Source organism: Mesocricetus auratus, unplaced genomic scaffold, assembly GCF_017639785.1.
Source record: "Mesocricetus auratus isolate SY011 unplaced genomic scaffold, BCM_Maur_2.0 Super-Scaffold_100676, whole genome shotgun sequence".
Lineage (NCBI taxonomy): Eukaryota > Metazoa > Chordata > Mammalia > Rodentia > Cricetidae > Mesocricetus > Mesocricetus auratus.
This window is the reverse complement of record NW_024429266.1, coordinates 88,931,236-88,947,089: the sequence shown is the minus strand read 5'-3', so window position 1 is coordinate 88,947,089 and position 15,854 is coordinate 88,931,236. Positions and strand designations below refer to the sequence as shown.

At 45.9% G+C, this 15,854-nt stretch overlaps 1 protein-coding gene across 3 annotated transcripts in view; it reads right to left on the bottom strand.

Moving 5' to 3' along the window:
• Positions 1-15,854, bottom strand: part of Prkce (protein kinase C epsilon) — a 507,468-nt gene that overhangs the window by 171,989 nt on the left and 319,625 nt on the right. For all 3 annotated transcript variants that reach the window (XM_040737388.1, XM_040737387.1, XM_040737389.1), the window contains 2 exons: positions 12,916-13,045; positions 393-535 (listed from right to left, as the gene is read on the bottom strand). In XM_040737388.1, the coding sequence (XP_040593322.1) occupies positions 393-535; positions 12,916-13,045 (273 nt within the window). The remainder of the gene's footprint in view (positions 1-392; positions 536-12,915; positions 13,046-15,854) is intronic.

Sequence of the window (15,854 nt, the reverse complement as noted above, 5' to 3'; positions counted from 1 at the left end):
TATTAGAGGGTGGCAGCATTGGGAAAGCTGGGAACCGCTGGTCTAGGGGGCCATGCTTTTTCTAGAAGGGACTTCAAGGTCCCTGCCTTCTTGGTGAACTTCTTATTCTGCTGTGTTACTGAGAGTTGAACCCAGGGTTTCACTGAAATGTAGGAAACCAAATTACCACCAAGCTTTCCCTAACCCACACATAACTCTGAAGGTTTGCTCTACCACCCCCTAGTTGTGAGAGATAATGAGACTTCCATGTTACCTGGCCTCTTTATATCTCTCTACACACACGATATTCTGATTATTTGAGCAAGAAGTCTAAACCTAGGAATCTCACACCCCCATTCTGGAGTACTCTCAGAAGCAGGTCCAGAGAAAGCTCCCCAAACAGTGGCCCCTACCTTTTTCCTCCTCTGGCCGCTGTTGGTGATTTTGTCTGGGGTGACGCCGAGGTCAGCCAGCACTTTGGCGATTCCTCTGGCGTCCACCCCACAGTTGGGAGCCACGTTGGTCTCACATCGACGGTGAACATTCATTTTGCAGACTGTAAGGAAACAGTAAGGACAGACATCCAATACTTGTGCCTAAAACGTGACCCTCACCCAATGACAGAAGTCTTGCATGTTTATCTGACAGAGGTTGGAAATGAAGAAAAATAAAAATGGACAAGTAAAAACCATCACCCATCCCAATGAAGAGAACTACAGTCATCTGTCAGCCACCTTGCAGAGAATGTATGGAAGATGTTTAGTTGCACCCCCCCACACACAGATATATAGACACACACACATACACACACACACACACACACACACATGCACGCGTGCACGCACACGCTTTTCCTGTGCACATGAAATAAGAACAAGCAGAGGTCACATTTACATTTCCTTTAGGGTGTAGGACACTGCCTCTGTAAGAACCAATTTGTTTTCACTGGACTATGCTTGATTCTAGGCCCAAATGGATGCCACAAATATGGTCTCTACACCACTCTGTTGTGGGTCACATGATCCAGGGAGCTCCCTGGTAGTCATAGGAGCCGCTCAGCCAACTTTCAACGGGGCCAGAAGAAAACAAAGAACCCCAAAACAGGCCAGAGCATTTCTGCTGATCTTACCCAGACTTGTTTGAGTTTTATTGCTGTGTTTTATCAGATTCTAACTAACTCTGGGGAAACTTGAAGTCCAGACCACTCCAGCCATCCTATTTTACCTGAGGTCAGAGGAGTTAGGAGCACTGTGGGGTTTACACTCCATAGGTACAAGCTATCTATAAGACACTATGTCATGGAGCACTTACTGCCCCTCCTCTGACCTAAGATACAACATCTGGTTACCAAGAAGACAAATTACAGAACATAATGAAACATGTAAAATACTTTGAAGAGATGGAGCAACAGATCTAGACTCTGACATGACAAGGATGTTGGAATTATCAAACCAGAAACTATGGCTAATAAGCCAGTTCAACGAAACATGTCTGCTAAAGGTTTCCACTACAGTGGCCCAAGCCTCTGGGGAGATGTTTAAAATCCAAACTATCACACAGGGTATGACAGCACTTATTTTACTCAGTGATGTCCCCAAACTGCAAAGAAATGATACTGGCACTTGACAGCTGACTGTTACAAGGGTTCTGTCCTATTACTAGTTATTGTTATTAGCCTTTATTGTGCCTAGTTTATAAACTCTGTTATAGGTATACTATAGGAAGAAACAGAGCATATATAGAGTCTGGTACTATTTGCAGTTCTCAGTATCCATAGGGGCTCTTGGTCATATCTCTTGCCATTTCCATGAGGGTTCTGGAATGAATCTGCTTCCTGTACCACACTACATCAACTTCAGATACAGACATTTTTAGAACAAGGAAAGCCAATGTAGTAAAAGAGGGACAGTGCACAGTAATTAAACAAGTCATCTCACCAGCTAGACAGAATCCCTAATATGTGTGCACCTAGCAAGAGAATATCAAGATCTAGCCAGTAAATGAAATAAAAAATTGATGACCCTGCTATTAGAGCTGGAGACTTCGATGCTCAGCTACCAGAGGAACAGACATGAAGACAGAGAATCACCAAGGACATAACTGAATGCTGCAAAGATCACCTGGATATTGTTGATTCTATTGATTATGTCACCCCAACAAAAAGACACACACTGGTCAAGCACACATGAAGCGTTCAGTTTACCCACCATATGCTGGGCCATAGAATGCCTTAAAACTAACTGTTTTGAAAGACGTGACTCTACATTCTGGCCTGTCATAGACCGGTAGATGAGGTACACGTGAATGCAACTGGGTGCAGGAGCTCAAGCATGGGCAGGCGATAGCTATTCAAGAGGAGTAATGGCTGCAGAGACATCCATCCCTGTACTACACCTCTGGGGCTGCAAGCATGCTGTATGCTAGGCCAGTGATGTCAGGAATGGTCCAGTGCTACCAAATGGACAGCAGGCTTTAGAACCAAGGCTAGACCGTGCCTACAATGGGTCTGAGGCTAGAGTTGAAGTGGTGGCAGGAGTTCCAGACTATTGGAGCCATGGAAGTAGGGACAATCGCCCAGCTACCTAGCCTGTTCCCACTAGAACACCTGTCTCCTCATTGCCATGTCAAGAACCCAAAACAGCTGCACTACAAAAATCAGGGCTTCTTCCTGGGAATTCTCCACAATAGTTGGATGGATGAGGTCCAGGAGAAGGGCAATCATCACAGCAAACTACAGCTTTAAGAATGGGAAAGCAGGGGTGCTGGAGAGATGGTTCAGAGGTTAAGAGCACTGACTGTTCTTCTACAAGACCTGAGTTCCATTTCCAGCAACTACATGGTGGCTCATAACCATTTATAATGTGATCTGGTGCCCTCTTCTGACATGCAGGCATGCATGCAAGCAGAATACTGTATAAGTAATAAATAAATAAATCTAAAAAAAAAAAAGAAAAAAGAATGGCAAAACAGGCCAAAGAGATGGTTCAGCCATTAAAAGCTAGACTCACAACCAAAATGTCAATCAGAGAGGAACTGTGTCATCGGAGAGTACACACAAACTGTTACCCTGCTGTGAGGGAAAGTGAGAGGATCTCTAACTTCTACACAGAAGTTGAAATTCTAAGGGAGTAAAAACATCAAGGAAACACAGTGCAACAAAACAGGAGGCGATCCTCTTCAGAGCATCTGCTCTAAGTAACGGGAGTTCACGTTGTAGGACGGCCAAGCTACACCTTTAAATTTTATTCCAACAATGTTGACAGTGCTTGCACACTGTCTGATTTTAGATTTTGGAACTAGGCATCAGTCACAGAAAGACAACTGGAGAATCATGAGTAACACACTGCCAACTAATCAGGAAGACCCCCCAAGAGAAAACTGATTAAAGCGGAAAGTACAGCTTCTCAAAGTGAATGAGACTCGGCCAAAGCAGTGCTTACAGGGAAATTAATAGCAGCAGTGTGTATATGTTAGGAGAGAGAGACCTTAAACCAGTCATATAGGCTTTTAAGAAACTACAAAAAAGGTCATGTAAAATTCAGAATAAGGAGAAGATAAAACTAAATCAATTGAATTGAAAATGCAAAGTCAACTCAGAAAAAAAGCTGCATCTTTTAGCAAATCACTGAGCCTCTTGGCAGGGAGAGGGAACAGAGAAAGAGGAAAAACAATTGTTGTCCTTGGGCCTCCTGCGGCACAGGCAAGTGCTCTGTCACAAGGTGCAAACTGATTCACTGGTTAAGGCTACAAAACAAATGAAGGAAGAAAATCCAATCCTCTAAAGTCTCTTGTAGAAAATAAGAGGCGGAAGAGATATTTCCTAACTCATCATGAAGCCCGAATACCAAAACTAGAAAAGGCAGTGGAAAAACTACAAAGTAAGATCTTCTATGCAAACACTCTCAGCAAAACGATAAAAAATAGTCGACAGTATTCCTCGACAAAGCAACAGCAAAATTAATCTAACAGTGAATTAAATCTAACAGCAGAGAATTAAATGTCATGATCTAGTGGAATTATATCAGGCATGCAAATCGGGCTCAACATTTGGAACATGGCCTCCCCTTACTAATCCTTTCCAGCATTGTTCTAGAGATCCTAAACGACAGAGACGGACAGACACAGCACACAGAGGGAGTGCACACCAAAAAGAGAAGGAACCAAATGCTGTCTTCCAGATGCAAATGGGTCTGTAGAAAACTTGAAAGACTAGAAACTGATGGAGAGAAAAAAGAAGTAGGGAGAGGATGAAGAAGGAGAAAGGAAAGAGGAAGGAGGATGGGGAGAGAGGAAAAGAGAGATGCAGAGACAACTCTCCTACAGACAATAATTGGTTATAATAAGGTTCCGGATACAGTGCTAATATAAAATAAGGTCAATCAATTCCCTATATACTAGCAATGAATAAATGGATTTTAAAACTAAAGCAATTGCCATTTAAATTAGCACTCCTAAATGAAATACTTATACAAAAATCAAGCAAAATACATAACATCCATATGAAGACCACTATAAAATTATGACTTGAAAAAACTAAAGGGTTAAATTTCTAGAGCTTCACTCCATGTTTATGGATTGCAAGCATTGGTAGTGTGAATGACAATGACACCTCTAGGCTCATGAGTGAACACTTGGTTCTCCCGTTGGCGGAACTGTTTGGGAAGGATTGGCCCTTGTTGAAGGTCTGCCACTGGGGGCAGGCTTTGAGGTTTGAAAAGACATTGCTTCCTGTTTGTAGATCAAACTGTGATCTATCAGGTGTTCCTGCCACTACGCCTCCGTGGACTCTAACCCTCTTCAACTGTGAGCCCAATTAAATGTGTTCTTTTATCAGTGGCTTTGGCCATGATGTCTTATCTCTTCAATGGAAAAGGAAACTGATATAAAAGCTCAATGTGGTCATAAGCCCAGCTTTTCTGAACTTGACTCATAAACTCGATAAAATCCCAACAAACTGATTCCTGAAAGGCAAAAGAGCCCAGAGCAGTCAACCTAATGCTTGAGAAGAACAAAGTCAGAGGACAGACACTAATTCTAAGACTTATTATAAAGTCTTAGTAACCAGGATTGTATGGAATTAACAAAAGAAGAAAGTGGACATTAGAACAGAACCTAGAGCCCAGAAAGGGGCCCGCAAAAAGCACAGTTATTCAATAGTTGACCAGGGAACATAGACAATATAAAAGGAGTGAAGATAGTTCTTTCAACAAATGGTAAAGATGACATGCACATGTAACAACAAAGCAAATAGGCAAACAAAACCCTCAACTCAGACACAGAGTTTACACTCTTTATAAGAGTGAGCTCAATATGGACAATAGGTCAAAATATAAGATGCAAAACTATGTTAGCTCCCAGAAAACAACCAGGAAGGGGCATCTGGATGACCTTGGGTATACTTATCTTTATAGATATGATGTCAAAGACCTGGCCTACCAAAGAAACTAGTGGTAAGCTAGACTTCATTAAAATCCAAGATCTCTGCAATGCAAAAGACACCATCAATGGAAGGAGAAGATAAGCCACAGGACTGAGGAAATCTATTTGCAAAGTATGTCCCTTACTAAGGCCTAGGACCCCAAACAGACATTACGCAAAACTGAACAATTCAATTAAAATGGACAAAATATGTGGGCAGAAACCTCACCAAAGATCCTCAGATGGCAAATATATGAGGGTATTGTGCATGCTGTGTATCATTAGGGAATCACCAATTCAATTATAGGATGTCTTAGTTAGGGTTCCTATTGCTGTGATGAGACACCATGACCAAAACGACCTGGGGAGGAAAGGGTCTATTTGGCTTAACTTCTACAGCACAGCTCATCATGGAGGGAAAGGGAGGTAGGAACTCACACAGGGCAGAAACCCAGAGGCAGAAACTGATGCAGAGGCCGTGGAGGGGTCCTGCTTACTGGCTTGCTCATCACAGCGTGTTGAGCTTGCTTTCTTATAGTGCCAGGCTTGTCCCTACCCACAAGGGGCTGGGCCCTTCCACATCCATCACTTGCCTGACAGGCTTGCCGTTAGCCAGACCTCCTGGAGGCATTTTCTCAATAGAAGCCCCCTCTTCCCTGATGACCCCCCTTTTGTGTCAAGTTGACATAAAACTAGCAGCACAGAGGGGATGGGGAGATGGCTCAGTGGGTAAGAGCACCTTCTCGACAAGCACACAGACCTGAGTTCAAGTCCCTAGCAACCAAGTAAAAATCTGGACATGGCTGCCATTTTCCAGTGAACTCAGCATTGGGGAGCAGAGACAGGTAGCTCCTGGGAGCTTGTCTAGACAGAATGGTGAGCTTCCGGTTCAGAGAGGGACCCCACCTCAAGGCAATTTGGTGACAAGTGATAAAAGAAGATGCCTGAAGTCCTGTTTTCATTTCCATATGTGTACACGGGCATGCATACCCATATACCCATGTGCATGCAAAACACACACACACACACACACACACACACACACAATTAGATACCACTACATCATCCTATTAATATCAAAATGGACAAAATCCAAAAAAACACCAACAACATCAAATACTGGTGAAGATGTGAGATGTAAAAGCACCCATTCATTGATAGTTGAGAGGCAGGGGGAGGGTGGCACAGGGTGGCACAGCCATTTCAGCTACTTAGACAGCTCAGCTGTTTCTTTGTTTTTGTTTTTCCAAAATAAAACATTTTCTTTACCACACACAATCTAACACCTGGAAGTCACTATACCCAAATGAGTTGAAAATTTATGTCCACATCAAAAACCTGCTCATGTGTTGTGGAATAATATTTTGTACACTGTAAAGATCTATCTTTACAAGGTACCTTTTTTATTGGTTTAATAAAAGCTTAACAGCCAATAGCTAGGCAGGATTTTCGAGGCCCAGAAGAAGGAAGGAGGGATCGAGAAGAGACTCCAGGACTCAGAGGAAGCAGCATGGGCACTACAGAGATGAGGTAATAAAGCCATGAGGCAAAAAGTAAGTGAATAGAAATGGGTTAATTTAAGTTACAAGAGCTAGTTAGAAACAAGCCTAAACTATTGGCCGAGCTCTCATAATTATTAAGAAGTCTCCATGTGGTCATTTGGGACCTGGCAGGCAGGAGAGAAAAATCTACCTACATACATGGGTGGTTTTGGCAGCTGTATTTATAATCTTCCAAATGTGTATGCCTTTAAGAAGCGCTTCTAAAGGTGGGAAAATGACCTTCACTAGTGACTGGCCTTAAAAAGAAAGACATCAAACCACGGAACAAGATGAAGACTATTAAACACATATTACTAAATAAAAGCATAGAATTGAAAGGCTGCACACTGTACCATTCCTGTCTGCAAAAGGCAAAACTATAGGAGCAACACAAGGGTTTAAGGGGAGGGAAGAGTGGGCAGAACACAGAGAACTTTTAGGGTAGCGATGTCTTTCTCTTGCCTCCTGTGCTGCAATGCTGGAAGCACGTCACCCTACACTTGTCCAGTCTCACAGATCTTCGATGCCCACCCTAGGCCCTAAAGTAAACTGTGGCCGTCACACGACAATGGTGTGTTGGTGTAGGTGTGGGGACAAGGCTCTGTGGGGAATCTCTACATTTCTGCTCTGAAACCCAAACATCCCTAAAAATCTAAGGTCTGTAAAGCAATTAAAAAATAGAACCTGCTTCTAGAATGAAACTGAGCAGGTGGAGCTTGGCATCTGGCTTGCCACATAGAGCACGATTTTTGGCCTGGAGTGTGCACAGCACAGAACCTCCAGCTGAACAGACGTCCCAGGATGAAATCACTGTGGGGACATGTGGTGGGGGAGGAGGAGAAGCCCACCGTAGCCCTTGGGTCTGGACCAGAGAACTCTAAGAAGGCCTGAGCATGATCACAGCCCAGGTCTTTGCCTCTGCTTGGCTTTCTGCCTATCCCAGCTCATCAACATGCACCTCTTCTGGTCCTGCCCAACAACCCTGGACAGCACTCCCTTGCCCCGAGGCAACTAACTTATTCAGCACACTTTAACTACTGGCGCCCTCTGGTGTTGAAATGTCAGATCAGTCCTTCCCCTGGGTGGGTTCTGGTAGGCAGGTTAGTGAACTGAGGTTGTAAATAAGACTTTTCTTTTCTTTTTAAAGATATTTATTTATTTATTTATTTATTTATTATGTATATAGCATTCTGCCTCCATATACACTTGTAGGCCAGAAGAGGGCACCAGATCTCATTACAGATGGTTGTGAGCCACCATGTGGTTGCTGGGAATTGAACTCAGGACCTCTGGAAGAGCAGTGGGGCTGGACTTTGCTTTTCTTTTGACAAAAAAAGCCAATCACACATCAGTCAACTCAAGACAGCTTGAGGAAGAGGAAGAGAAAGGGCTTTGAAAAGCCGAGTGCCTGGAATGAAGCTACCAAGGGATGGGGGCAGTGGGTGACTGAGGTATCCAAGGTGGGAACACGGGCTCCTGGAGGCAAAGTGGAAACAGAATACCTGAGCTACATTCATATGATGTGGTCCAATGAGCCACCTATGTCACACACACAAACGTGCACATACACTCACATATGCATGCACACACAGGGGCACACACACACACACACACACACACACACACACACACACACACACACACACACACACACACACACCGGGGAGGTTTGGGGGGCACTATGAGGGAATACCAAACAATGCCATAGACCCAAACTGCTCCCCACTCATAGCCCTCAACTGCCCGGTAACATTCATTTGCACTGGCTTCTTGGAAATGAAATTTGCCAAAAAGAAACAGAGCCACTTTGCCCAGGTGGGGCTCCAATTTATGTATCTTAAAGAGCCACTATTGTCCTGTTCCTTAGGTGAGCTGAGTACCCACTGTGTGCAGGAGGGGTCACAGCAGCAGGGCCGTCATAGACAAGCCTGGGATTCGGTCTCACAGACCTGCATCCTCTGTATTATGCTCTACAATTTGGGGGATTTTCTTCCTGTTTTCACCTTTTCCCGAGCTGACACTAAAGGGACAGAAGGGACAGGCTATTAAATATCCTTTTAGAGCAAGCCACAGCGGAGGATGTAATTGGGCCTGCATGGGCTCTTTCTGCTGGGGTGAGTTAGCTCCTGCAGGTGGGCACAAATGCACACACAAAGGCTTGGAGAGACCTAAGGCAAATGTTTTAACAGCAGCTACGCCTCGGGTGGAAGTACAAAGACAACACAAGCGCACGGTTTTATATGCACGCATTTTCCTTACGTCTTGCGAGAATTGCTCACAGTGAGGATGTATCTTTATATTACCAGTGCGCACTTAATTCTAAAAACAAAAATGAAAACACCGTTATGGACAAGGGGTCCAGTTGTTAAAAAATAACAAAGGTCTGTATCTTGAAGCTGATAAAAGGTCTTTCGTGTTTTTAAATATCCAAAGTACCTTTGTATAAAAGGAAAGCGGAGGTGGGCGTGGTGGCACATGCCTGTAAACCTAACACCCAGGAGCTGAGGCAGGAGGATTGCAAGTTCCAGGCTAGGCCTTGTCTCAGAAAATGATGGAGGGGGAGGGTCAGGAGAATTAGGAGGAGGAGGAGGAGGCACCTGTCTATCTGTGGGACTCCGTACAGCCGTCCTCTGAGGCAGGTGGCTGCATTTACTCTATTATATTCAGAAGGCAGAAGGGCAGGTGGTGACCTGCATGTCACCCCCCAAATCAGGCAGCAACCAAACCAGGACCACGAGGGCTTGTCCCAACCCATAGTCTCTACAAACCATAGGTTCCCTAGAATTCTGCTACTCTGTTTTACCTCCTGCAGATACCATGCGTCTTGATCCAGGCGAGCAGCCCGGGACCACGGCAGTTACTAAGATGGATCTCAGAGAGAGCCGGGGGCCAGGGATGAATCTCAAAGCTAGGCCCTTCCCAAAGTACACGTTCTTCTTGCCTCGGTGCACAGCTGTGATACAGTGAGGGGACCCTTGAAGGCTCGATCAAGCTCAGGGCTTTGGCAAAGCCCTGCAGGCCAGACCTCAGCCTGTGATGGGGATCTGGCTTCACCTCCTGGTGTGTTCGGACTTTGGGGGTGGCTGTACTGAAGTGGGGGTGCTCCGGTAGAAAGGAAATGGGGAATGGAAGGGCTGAAGTGGCCTAAAGACGAGGGCACACATCAGGGCAACACACAGGTAGTAACCTGAACCTTGGTAGCACATTTCGAGGGTGCTGGTAATGGCTTCTGGGCTCTACAGAGTGAGAGGCGGCCAAAGGCCCCAGACAGTGCTCAGCTGGAATGGCAGGCAAAGACAGGAGTGGACCCTTCCATCTGCCTGCTTAGAGCCAGCATTTTCCTGTCCTCTCTTGAGAGGCTAAACTGCCCAGTACTTGTGTGAGCCTGGTCCCTCTGTGGTGGTCAAGGCAGGGAAAGGACAGCCCGAAGGTGAAAGGTCAGCTCCTGACAGGTTCCTGGTTGTACGACCTGGTGCTCACTGCCCAAAATCAGTTCTCTGCTTCTCTGTCATCCAACAGTTACACAGCATGTGACATTCCCTTCACTGTTTGACCACACACAACGGACAACCGGGGTCCTGGAAGGTGACATCACTCAGGTGCATCACTTAGGCCCAACCCAACCAGCGCTGTCTGCCAGTATGTCCCACAACAGCAACGCAGCCTCTTAATAACATTCCTAAGCCAAATCCCTGCCACCAAGTCATGCAAGATATAACTGTACTCTCCCCACACCCCAAGCAGACAAAGGGCAGTGCCTGAAAGAGCAAACGTGCAATGGTTGCACAAATGTGGCTCAGGTAATTTCAAGTTAAAGGCACAGTGTGACCAGGGCAAGCGACATGGGTCTGTCTGCGCAGACTCAAGTTCTGAAGAAACCTGTTTTTACTGAAAACACTGGAACCTGTTCCTAGGAGGAGTGTCACCAGAGCTGAGTCCACAATGGTGAAGAGATGGGGGCCTGCAGAGCAGGAGGTCAGGGCAAAGCCATGCCTACAGCAAGAAGCAGGACTAGGCCTTCATGGGATATTAGTTTAACTGTGTAAAGACGTGTTGCATTTATTTACCTTGCCTGCCTAAGGTAATTGGTCTAATAGAAAGCTACATGGCCAATTTAGGCAGGAGGTACAGGTGGGACTTCCAGGCAGAGAGACATTAAGGAGGAGGAGGAATCTAAGCTCAACAGAGGCAGAGAGAGGCGGAGGTAGAGGAGGAGGTGCCAGGGGCCAGCCAACCAGGCGACAGACAAAAAGGAAGCAGGAAGCAGGACATACAGAATGAAAGAAGGGTAAAGGCCCTGAGGAAAAGCAGATGAATAGAAACGGGCTAAATTAAGTTATAAGAGCTAGTGAGACAAGCATAAGCTAAGGCTGAGCTTTCATAGCTAATAATAAGTCTCTGTGTCTTTATTTGGGAGCTGGTTGGCAGCCCAAAGAAAATTCCAACTACACCAGGCTCCATGGGGACCCACATGGGTCACTGACTATACTAAAAGTCTCCTCTCTCTTTGTCTCCTTAGCCTCTCAGTGATCATCTTCTTCCTGGCTGCAAAGCATCCTGGAAACACTGCCTCTGTGTTCTCACTTTGGTTGAGAGCCTTCTCAGTAGGGGTTCACGAACGTTTTCTTACCTTAGGGAAGATCTTAGGGGCATTCATCTCTCTCCCTGCTTTTGTCTAGCGTGTGGCCTGTTTCTCCCTCCAGTCTTTGCTACTTTCCCTCCTATCTGTTTGGTCCTTCCTTCCTGTTGTCTTTTCAGACTTATGTTAGAATCCACTGCCCCAGGCCATGGCAGGTCCATCCTTGACTCTTATCTCTCCACACTGAGGTCCTTAGCCAGAGGGTGACATCTTCTCTATAGCTACTGACCAACCCCATCCACTCACTGGGTGTCAATGACCAGGGGCATGCTCCTCAAGGACAACCCATCCCCAGCTCAAATTTATCATTTTGGCCCCAACCCTGACCTCCCTCCCATAGCTCCCATCGCAGAGACTGCTCCATTATTCTCCCAGCTGTTCTGGTCACTATAGACGATGAACTAGTCCTTTAATATCTTGCAATTCTCTTCTTTATTTCTACTGCAACCATGATTTACGATGTCTGTAATGTCTCAGTAAAGTCGCTTCAGTGACCAGTTTGTCCATATGCTATTTATTTATTTATGCTCTATTTTTTAATGGTTATTATTTATTGATATAATCAGGATTAAAAAATAAAACCTGATTTAAAAGTACTCTCCATGTGAATACCTTGCTTTGTCCGTGCTTGTTGAACACTGTGGGCACATTGAACCGTCTACAACTAGACCCTTTATTCAGGTTTCTTGAATGTGTTACCACTTCTCGCGTCCATGGGTGATCACTGGGGCCACTCAGCACACTCAATGGAACCGACAGTTTGCGGGTGGCATCTCAGGAGCATAGGGAGGACTACAAGCTGCAAGGGTCAAGTTCCACATCTTTTGATAAGCTGGGGGCTGTGTACAGGTCACTTCATGTCTGAGGCTCAGTTTCCGCCATGGGGATGTGGCCATCTATGTACAGCCCACAGAGGATCATTCAGACATCTCAGGTGACAAGGCCCAAGCATGTTTATACCCTAAGAGTCAGCTCAGAACAAAGACTGGAGAGAGAAAACCACCAGTTTATGCCAATTCCTTCAATAACCTAACTCTAAAAACATGCTCTCCCTTTTGGCCGGCCCACTGCCTCTTTTCTTTAACTCTTCCATTTTGCTTTTCTCAGGTTGCTAGCATCTTCCTTGTCATGGTTCTTCTACACTCATGATCACTCTCTTCAGAGAGAGGGAGGTCTTAAAAGGTCAGGGGATGGTCAATGGCTTATCAAGGGTTAACGCTACAGCCAAATCTAGAACCCACTTTAGAAAGCAATGCTATACAAACAGAATGTTTTTACAAAAAGGAGAAAAAATGGGGGCATGTGGGTACTGGGCTGAGGGGTCAGGGAGAGACTTACCTTTACACTGCAAGCCCTGCCGCAAGAGGCCCCAGAGCAGGGACCCACAGTGGTCACAGAACGTCGGGACCTTGTAGTTGTGGATCCCAAACTTGTGGGGCATGTTGACACTGAACCGTTGGGAGCCCACCTGCAGGGATAGGAAGACACAGCATCAGCATCTGAGAAGACACAGCATCAGCATCTGGGAAGACACAGCATCAGCATCTGGGAAGACACAGCATCAGCATCTGGGAAGACACAACATCAGCACCCAGCATCTCCAGGAAGTTCCCTGTTCCCTGGATTCCTGGAGGGGCTCTTAAAGAATCCCATCCTCCAAAGGCACATGCCATTGCAGGTTCCGAAAGGAATCTCTTCTCTAGCTCAGCTTTTGCTTTTGAAGTCGTTGTAATTCACAAGCAGGAGAAGAAACATCTTCCCACGCATACCCCTCCAAGACATCGGTCCCCTGCACAACTGTAACACACATTTAGCAATGAGCACCTCACACTGAAGTCACTCACAAGATGTCACTGTGTGCTTTCAACATTGCTTTGTGCACAGAGGTCTAGCTGAGGGAAGAGAAGCTTCCAGCAGCTGAACCAAGGATCCCAGAAAGTAACACGTGGCTGCAGCACAATATGGAAGGTGATGATGACTATCAGAGTAATGTCCATAGGTGGGCACCATTGCCTTAAACTCTGCCACCATGATATGGGGTGGCCTACTGTTTCCTCAACTTTACCAACAAGGAAATGAAAGCAGTGTTGAATTCAGAACCATGCCTAAACATCTAATAGATGCAAAGACAGGCTTCAGTCCCCACAAGTCTGATTCCAGAGATCGGGGCTCTATTCTACTGTTCTGCTACTTGCTCATTATTAAAAAGTGAAAGTCAGAATAGACAGGGAGAATTCAGGCAGAAACTTAGGTGTCTGGTCAGTGGCCTAAGCAATGCCAACAAATCTCTAATGAGGTCTCACTCAGGTTTCCTGAGACCTCAGATTTCTCAATTGGAAAATAAAGATATTCCCCCTGCCCCACCTGATGTCACAGGAGGATGGGATCAGTGAAATAATGTAGGAGGAGAGATGGGGACATGAAGGGGTCTACAGAGCCAAGAGTCACCAACCGGCACAGTCTACTTCCCTATGTCTTCTCAGAATCTCTCTAGAGCTACTCCTTGTCAATCTGGTGAAGTAGCCACATGAACCAGCCTCTCCTAGACGGGGCAGGAAACCATGGGAAGGAAGAGGCTCTTCTGACACTAAGCATCAGGGAGGGGATGGTGTATAGTGTACCTTGGGTCGTCAGCTGAATGTGGAGTGGAAAGGCCTCCTTGGAGGACTCGGGAGTAATGACAGCTGGGCACAGACACTGAGTAGAGTGTAACTATGAGGCCATGCCTGTGGAGTTCCTAGTCATTCATCTCCCAGAAATGGCCGGTCCTTCCATGGAACCAGAATACTACTAATATCTCCTTCACACGTGAATCTCAGTTGGGATCAATAAAGACTCCAAGGTATCAGAGAACAGTGGGAAGATAATGAGAGGCACATGAAAGATCACACCAGAGTCCTATGGAGAAGCAAACACAAAGACCACACGCACACACACACACACACACACACACACACACACACACACACACTGTGGAGTGCACATGAGCAGGACTCTCAGAGAAAACAGAGGAGGAGGAACAGGGCAGAGAGAGCATTGCAAGATTAAAGGAAATGAAAGGGAGGTTGACACAGAGACAGGGCATTCTTGTTTACCGCACCAACTAGGGGTATGTGAACTGTTAGATCATGAGACACGCCACTGGCCAAGTGTTCATGGTGGAAAAGAAAAGGTCCAAGAAGGCCCTCATCAGAGCTGTTTGCTTTACTTTGAGATGGCATCTTTCTATGTGGCCCAAGCTGGCTTCAGGCTTGACAAAGTAGAGCATGTTTTAGTAGAGGACGTGGGAAATGAAGCGTTTGGGGCTGCAAGTGTTTATGGTGTGTGCAGATGTATGCATGCATGCTCATTACACTAAAGATAATGACTCAAAAGCCGGGTGTTGATGGTGTATGCCTTTAATACCAGCACTTGCAAGGCAGAGGCAGGTGGATCTCTGTGAGTTCAAGGCCAGCCTGGTCTACAGAGAGAGTTACAGGATGGGCTGCAAAGCAATACAGAGAAATCCTGTCTCGAAAAGCCAACAACAACAAAAGATGCGCAAGACTGTGATGGGGACACCAGGATGGGCAATCCACTCTACCATACTAAGAAATCCCATTCTTGAGACCCTGGCCATTTTGTCTCTGGGGACACATGCCATATTTAGGAGCATGCCTTGCTGGAGACGTCCCACTCAATCTGACAGGAAAGACAAAAGGAAGCACTGAACTGTGTGCTTCCAATCTCAGCTGGACACTGCGCAAAGCCCAGAGTCTCATGGGGCGCTTCCCTTCCAGGAAGTGAGGGGAAGCTGCGGAAACCCGAGGTTCCCGGGCACAGAGGCCTGTGAGAACCATGAAGTCGGGGTTTATGTGCCCTTTGCTTCCACTGTATGGGACACAATGCCTACCACACAGGAAGTGCCCAGTAAATAGTCTACGAGATGTCCATAGGAAGGAAGTCTGACGGTAAAGGCACTATCTCCCTCTCCATCATCTTGGGAAACCAACGGCAATAACAAGGTCCTGTAGGCTATAAACCTAGGGTCAGCAGAACCAGCTTCTGGGTTGTACTTTATTTTTCCTTCCTTGGGACAGGGTTTTGTGTATCCCAGGCTGGCCTTGAACTCACCACAAAGCCAAGAATAACCCTGAACTTTTGTCCTGACCCCATCTTCCTAGTGCTGGGATTACAGGTGCATACCACCATGCATGTTCTAGATGGAGACTCCTTATTTGGCTGAGAGTTTTTAGGAAGTGGGTAGAAGGACTCTGTAAGTCATTTTGGGGAACTCA